Below are 7,938 nucleotides of genomic sequence, written 5' to 3'. Positions count from 1 at the left end.
AGGCAGAAAAGGAATTCAAGGAAGAGAAAGTTGGCCATGAGGCTTGTGCAGTAATGAGGGGGGAAATGGCTCATTTTGCTGCCAGTTGTGTGATGTTAGGCAAGGTGTGTAACTGCTCTGAGCCTCAGTTTCCCCATCTGTTAACAAGGATAATAATAATGAAGCCTTTTGCAGAGGGTGAAGCAAAATCCAAGGCACAGACACTGGCCCAGACCAGCTGGCGAGGAAATGAGCCCACAGACCTTTGGTGGTCACAGTAATTGTATGGCAGGTATAATCCTCTATCTCCTTCTCACCCCTGGTCTTTCATGGCAGTCCTCCCTGCTGACACTGGCTGGAGCCACTCTATCCCCAGCTTATCTCTAGCTCTTCCTGTTTAGCTGAGTCGACCCTCCCATGTTTGTCCAAAATGGTTATTTAGTGGAAAACAGCTTTATAAAGAAGAAAAGCATTTGCCTTTCCTTTCCATGATTGCACCTCATAGAGCAGCTTTATCTCCCCCTCCTTCATGTTTCAAAAAGAGCGAAAAACAAGGATGAGATGAGCATTTTGGCTCAGAGTGCAGGGGGCATGTGGGCCACCTGTTGGGAGATGAGTTACAGCAACACTGTGGTCAGTCACCCCTTTCTCAGATGACGAGCCAGCTCTCCTGTGCCTGTGTGGTGGGTTTATTTATTTTTCACTAAGCCTCACACACCACAGGATGGAGTGGGGTGGGGGAAAGGACAGTTACAGCAGAAATATGCTCAGCAACTCCCCCAAACCCCCGTCTCACTCAGAGAGGAAGACAGAGTCCTCACCTCGACCCACAGACCCTGCTTGACCTGTAGTTGTCACCTCCCTGTCTTTACCTCTTCCTTCTCTCCCCCTCCTTCACTCTATTCCAGCCAGAGGGGCCTCCTCCATGTTTCTCCAGGCATGATCCTACCTCAGGACCTTTGCATGCACCGTTCTCTCTGCCTAGGGAGTGCTTCTCCCCCAGCACATGCATAACTCCCTCAAGTCTCTGCTCAAATGTTACCTTCCTGACCTCTCTATTTCAATTCTTATAACCCACCCACCATTACTTCTCCCAAGTCCCCTACCTCTTTTTTCTCCATAACGCTTATCTCCATTGATGCAACTATTCATTTTTCTTATTTTTTTACCTGTCTTCCCCACTGGGCTTGCAACACCACAGAGGCAGAAACCACATCTGTTTTGTTCACTGCTCTTTCCCCAGTGACTGGTATATGATCTTTAAATATTTGCTAAGTGAGTAAAGGGATTTTTAGAATAAACGAACGAATGAACACTTATTATGGTTGAGACATAAATTTAGTCCTGAGCCCCCTGGGGGCCAAAGTGAAAAGGGAAATAGGATTAGTTACATCCTCCATAAGGATAAAACAATCCAGTTCCCAGGGAACGGCCCTGCGCCAAGTCATTTATATACTTTTGTCATTTAATCTTCACAAGAAATCTCTGCAGGGTGAGCACATTTGGAATCTCCACTTACTGATAAGCAATATGAGCGAGACGTCTCCACCAGCCAGGATGGTGCTGGGCTTGACCAACTTCCTAACCCATCTGCTAACCACTAAGCCAACTTTTCCCAGACTGGTCTGATTATAACAATCACCTGGGTGCTAGTAAAAAGTACAGATGCCAAGGCTGTCTCCTGGAAAGTCTGAACCCGGGAGGTCTGTAATTAAATAAGCACCTCTAGGTGATTCTTTTGTTCAAGAGAGTTTGAGAAATGGCACTTCAGAATGAAAGAGAGACAGGAAGAAGATGGGCTATGCATGGTGATCAAAGAATATGGTGAATGCTACTGCTGAGTGCCATCCAACAGAAAGGCAGGGATCTTCAATATGGGAAGTGGCACATCGAATCTTAGGAACAGTGTGTGACAAGTTTCTACTTGTTCAGTATAGTCAGTCAGGTGTGAGCTATGGTTGAGGGAAGGTGTGTTTTAAAGTGTGCTATAAATCGTCGTCCATCATGACACTTCATTTCACACAGCACTTCTGGTACAGTAACTTGTGTCAAATAAAAACACTTCGGTGTGTCCTCATCCACCTTATTCACCGGATCTAGCACCATGTGACTTCTGGCTCTTCCTCAAAGTCAAAATGATTCAGAACATTGAGGCAGCCATGACAGCACAGCTAAAGACACTCACGAGGGAGGATTTCCAGAACTGTTTCAGAAAGTGGCAAGAATGATAAATGTGTTTGAAGTGAGGGGGAGTATTTTGTGGGGGATTTATGGCAATGGGTCTTTTACTGTAACAATTTTTTTTATTTAAACATTCACTGTATTGTTTGATCATACCTCATAAGTACTTAAAGGTGAAAAGCAAAACTTGAAAACATTATAGAAACATTTAGGAAATTATCTTTATGACCTTGAGATATGGAAAGATTCTCAAACAAGACAAAGATATACAAACCATAAAAGATTAATAAATTTGGCTACATCAGATTTTCCAACTTTTGCACAACAAAACACACCAAGAATAAAATGAAAAGACAAGTCAAAAAATGGTGTTCATATGTGACAAAGGATGTATGTCCAGAATATATAAAGAACTCTGAGAAATCAATAAGCAAAAGGTAACTATCCCAACAGAACAGGCAATCATAGATAAGGAAATTCAAGTGGCCAATAGAGTTTGACAAAGATATTCAAGAGAGGAATGCAGGTTAAAACATTTTACACAGGATATTGTCAAAAATCAAACAGTTCATCAAAACCAAGTGATGGCAGAACACACAATTCCTTTACATGCAAGGGACTGTCAATTGGAAATACCACTGTGCAGAATACTTCGGCAGTATCAAGTTTGAAGACAAGCACCCCTAGGATCCATGATTCCATCGTCAGCAGACTACGGCCTACAGGTCAAATCTGGGAATTCAAGTTTTATTAGAACACAGCTCCACCCCCTTGTTATCATATTGTCTATGGCTACTTTCATGCTACAGCGACAGAGTGGAATAGATGAAACTGGTCATCTGTCTCACAAAACCGAAAAAATTTACTCTCCGGCACCTCTTACAGGAAACGTTTGCCAACCCTGCTCTGGATCGATGCTTCTCAGACTTTAATGTGCATATGAATCTTCTGGGGATCTTGTGAAAATGCAGGTTGTGATTCAGCCATTTGTGGGAGGGGCTGAGATTCTTCATTTCTAACAAGCTCCCGGGTGATGATGACGTTGCTGGTCCTTGGACCACGATTTGACTATCAAGAAGCCAGGTACCACAGGATTCAGCCCGGATGTGTCTGTGATTCCTCGTGGACAAGACAGAGAAATGCAGCTTCATCAGCATCTTCAACTCATTTTCTCTCTGCCCCTGGCAATAACCAACTAACGGGGCAGACCTTCATCCAATGTTTATTGCACGCTCTATGTGGACCTGAAGCAGGAAGGGAATTCCATACATTCGTAGCCAAAGAGATCTCACCAGCCTTCAAGGATAGGTGGAAGAGGAAAGGTAACGTGGTTGAGCAATGTCTTAAAATTCGGTCCCCAGGTCAGTCAATCATGAATGTGGCAGATAACCTGAGGGGTCCATGTACACTGCAGGGTAGGTCATGACACTAGAGTTCTTATAGCCCCAGCTCCCAGGCAGCCACATGGAAGGCTGACAGCTGCCCATTGGCTCTCGGAGGGCAGAGGCCACACGTGTGGACCCAGAGGCCAACATAGGAGGACGGAAATCAACATATCTAGGGTGAATGTTCTAGATATTTGTGCAAGTTTCCTCTCACAAACTCCTTAGTCTGAAGCACCTTTTCCTCTCATTCATTTCCTGATTGACACATAGTAAGAGCTCAAAAAATATTTCTTTATAAAATACATGTATTTGATTAATGAAGAAGTGATTCATATTTAGTTCCAAGAGCCATCAGATATAAACACCATTGACAAAAATTAACAAGATCCAAGCCAGGGCAAAGGGATTTTAAAGAATGAGAGGAAATTTACCCTGATGTCAACACTACTCTAGGGCTGAGAACATGAGAACTTTCTAAAAAGAAAAGGAAGAGCGGGCAGTTCACATTTTTTGAACACTTGCTGTGTACAGTTCGGACAATTAAGTTTGCGAACCCATCCTAGAAAAAGTGCTACACATCTCACTGCTGAATATCACTATGGTTACCTTCAAAGAACTCCCCTTGGGAAGCTATGCACCGATGCCAGTGCCTAGTCCACCCTTCAAAGCAATTTTGGAACTCTTTCTAGAATGGCCATCAGAGCTGTCATTGTATTACCCTTGATGTCCTGAATGTCATCAAAATGTCTTCCTTTCAATATTTTCTTTATCTTTGGGTAAAGAAAGAAGTCATTGGGGGCCAGATCAGGTGAGTAGGGAGGGTGTTCCAACACAGTTATTTGTTTACTGGCTAAAAACTCCCTCACAGATAGTGCTGTGTGAGCTGGTGCATTGTCGTGATGCAAGAGCCAGGAATTGTTGGCAAAAAGTTCAGGCCGTCTAACTTTTTCACGCAGCCTTTTCAGCACTTCCAAATAGTAAATTTGGTTAACTGTCCAGTTGGTCCACATTCATAATGAATAATCCTTTTGATATCAAAAAAGGTTAGCAACATCGTTGCAACAAGTTCACGAACTTAATTATCAGACCTCATATGAAATGCTCTGCACACAATAAATTATATTTAATCTCCTCAAACCATCTGAGGTAGGTGTGGTGGCCTCTTCTTTAGAGAGAAGGAACCAGAGGCTCCTTCCATCATACCACCTACTTCCAAGCAGGGGGGCGGGATTCTGAGTGGCCCCCTGTGGTAAGAAAGAATTAGAGGTAAAAGTTTATAAGAAGTGAGTTTTCACTCTAGAGATGGAGTGGTGTTAGGGGTTTGGAAGAAGTGAGTTCTCCATCTTTTAAAGTATTCAAGTAGAGACAGGATGACCACTCATCAGTAGACTCTGAGGGCCCCTCCTGATACAGAAATTCTATGATTTATTGCAGGCAGATCTTTCTCTAGGCTTTTCCAACTGGCACTAAAAGGTTAAGGCGGGGCCTGAGTGGCCCAAAGGCAGTCATCCCTCTCTCCCTTGAGTCCATGGGGTGTAAGTGAGCTGGGCTCGGACACCTCAGACACCTCAGACACACTGGCTGGGTGGCATCACTGAGAGAAAGCACCAAGTCACCCACAGCTCCCAGCAGCAGTATGCTCCCCAGATGCTCCCACTTCCTCCCTCCCTCTCCCTTTAGGATTTTTTAATATCCCTCTGGCCAAGGCCAGGGCAGCGTTAAAGGCCTCTGAGCAGGACCAACCATGGCTGTGTGGCATCTGTGTGTCGGGAGTGGGCTCCTCTGCACCCCCAGCCTACCCCCTCCTGGCTGTGGGTGCTGGTTGGGGAGAGACAGACAGGAGCCAGCTCCTCCAGGCAGCCCTCCTTCCTGCCTCCCCAGGACACTCAAGAGATGAGTGTCTCCAAGTCAAGCCCAAAGATTGGGGAGAGGTAGGGTATCCCCCACCGATCTGTGCCCAGGGGCAGTGCCCAGCTAGCAGCACAGTTCTTCCCAGGGGCAGGTGTTGGCTGAGTCCCCCATGAATGACTGCTGTAGCAGTGACCAGCAGGGTGGGAGGCCTAGTTGGGTCCTTGTTTGCTGCTCTCGCCTGAGGGCTGAGCACGAGGTGAAGGACCAGAGTAAATGGTGAGCAGGCAGAGGACTGGGCAGTGATGTGTGGGGCTCCCTGCACTGCCCAGGAGGAGCTACACACATTTGTGACTGTGATAAGCCCAGGGTGTCCAAGAATTACACTAACCTGAGCTTGGTGGGGGGTGTCCCTGAGGCGCAGTGACCCAGCTGGCCAAGGACATCAGTACTCAGCGACTGAATCAGCCTAGGTGACACCCCCTGCCACCGCTCTCCCCATAACTGAAGGTGGGTCTATTTATCCAAAATCTAATAAAAGCTTTAAAACTATTTTTTAAATAGAGGGTCCTGAGTGAAACACTGAGGAGGGAGAGGGATTTGTTGAGCTGTGGGGCTCCGGGGTCCCTGGGAGACCCTTCTGCAGAAAGGTCCTTTCTCTTATCCAGTTGGGAGTGTGTGTGCTGGAGCAGAAAGGGGCAGCAAGCAGCTGAGGAGAAAGAGGAACTGACCTCCCTCACCCCACATATCGCTGACCTGTTCCAGTGGCTCACAGTCCTGACCCACGACACAGAGGAAGCCGTCTGGACTGGGTCTGATCCCCAAACTGGATGAGAAGCAAGATCCCCAAAAAAGCCCCCTAAGAAATGAGGATTCAGTCATCCTGAGACGTTACCTCTTCCTTCAGGATGGCCCTCAGTAGGTCTGTCCCCAAAACCCCACCACCACTCCCAGAATAACAACCCCAAAGCCAGGAGGGTGTCCTCACACTTGTCACTAAGCTGAGCACAGAGGGAGGAGTATAAAGACCATGAGTGGGTGGGTGAGGGGACAGGTAAATTGTAAATAAATGAATGAGAGAAGGAATCAATGAATGAATGGTAAACAAATGAGCACAAGAATGAGTGATTAAATGAATAAATGAATGGAAGAACAGACCGATGGATAGATGGATTATAGATGGAAGAAAGGAAAGAAGGGAGGAAAAGGAAGTACCCAAAGCACATATTTTAGGAAAAATGGGAGCCATGGTGAGATCCAAGATGGAACCCCATGCCCTGCTCCTAGAGGCCTGGACACAGAACTAGACTTCCCAGCCAGGGCAGTACCCCCTGCTTCCCACAAGCCTTGCCAAATAATGGGAGCTGGGTCAAGGCCAAGCCACTCATCCCCCCAGACAACTCACGCTCAGCCCCCCACCCCTTCCAGGCCCAGCCCTGCCCAGGGAAAGCCCTCACAGGGGGCCGCCGCCACCCTCCCAACTCCCAGGTGCTCTGCCTGAGGCTCGGGACTTGATGCGCAGTTTGTGGGGCAGGGAGGGCTGAGTGAGCCCCTCAGGATAGCTCCCTCGGACAGCACAGGCCACCCTGGGTGACAACCCCACAGGATCAGCAGTGGGTGTCAGCAACACGGCTGAGGGCCGGGCGGCCGGGCATCCAGTGGGCACTGGTGACCACAGGTCCCAGCAGGGCCTGAGCTCAGGTCTGGGCCCCCCATGCCCACCCAGGAGGCGACAGGTGAAGAAGGTGGTTGGGAGTGCCGCCTGCAAGGCCATATCCATCCTCTTGGGGGTGGGGGGTGCAGGGTCCTGGGAGTACCTGGGGAAGGTGGCCGGGCCAGTCCACCTGTGAGCCATCGGGCAGCTCTGAAACCCTGGCACCCCAGCGTCCAGAGCACACGGCCTCAGCACGCAGCCATGGGAGCCCGGCAGAGACGGGAGTGGCTCGGCCCCAGCCTGGGGGTCTCCGGTCCAGGGGTTCATCCACAGCAGAGCCTGCAGGGGCAGCGTCCGGGCAGCACCAGCGGCGGGCGGGAGGCCCAAGTGATGCTTGAGGGCCTGCAGCTCCGCCCTGAGCTGAGCGTTCTCCTCGAGCAGCGCGGCCAGCCTGCCCTCGAGGGCTGCGTCGTGGAGACGCCGCTTCTCCCGGGATCTCCGGGCGGCTTCGTTGTTCTTCCTCCGCTTCTCCCAGTAAACCGTGTCCTTCTTCTCTTCCGGCAGGAACTCCCGCTGCCGACGCAAAGCTGAGCCCCTGCCCCGCGCTCCCCGCGGGATCTTTGCGTGACCCTGAGGTGCATCTGGCAGGTCCAAGAGACCCACGTCCATGGCTGCCTGGGGAACAGGAAAGAGGTCTTGGAGTGGCGGCAGAAGGCTGAGCTGAATGACCCTCCCCTAACTTAGCCCCCACCATCCCCAATGGGGGAAGGGTGCCGTTAGAGTGGGCATTGGGCTGGAGACCAGAGTGGAGGCATGAGAGGGGTTTAGATGAGAGAAGGGGGGCTCATGGGATGGTTTCAGGCCTGATGGAGACATAGGGGAGGCTGCCAG

The 7,938-nt window shown here is 49.1% G+C and overlaps 1 protein-coding gene across 1 annotated transcript; it reads right to left on the bottom strand.

Moving 5' to 3' along the window:
- Nucleotides 1-6,846: 6,846 nt before the first annotated feature.
- LOC308508822 (NFIL3 like protein-like) lies at nt 6,847-7,716 on the bottom strand (the record flags this gene model as incomplete). The annotated part of the gene is made up of 1 exon (XM_081076204.1): nt 6,847-7,716. One exon carries the CDS (start codon nt 7,714-7,716, stop codon nt 6,847-6,849), a length of 870 nt encoding a protein of 289 aa, XP_080932330.1.
- Nucleotides 7,717-7,938: the final 222 nt, after the last annotated feature.

Source organism: Rhinolophus hipposideros, assembly GCF_964194185.1.
Source record: "Rhinolophus hipposideros genome assembly, chromosome: 16".
Taxonomy (NCBI): domain Eukaryota; kingdom Metazoa; phylum Chordata; class Mammalia; order Chiroptera; family Rhinolophidae; genus Rhinolophus; species Rhinolophus hipposideros.
Note: the sequence above shows the minus strand (reverse complement) of the source record. Positions and strands in the feature narration are given on the sequence as shown.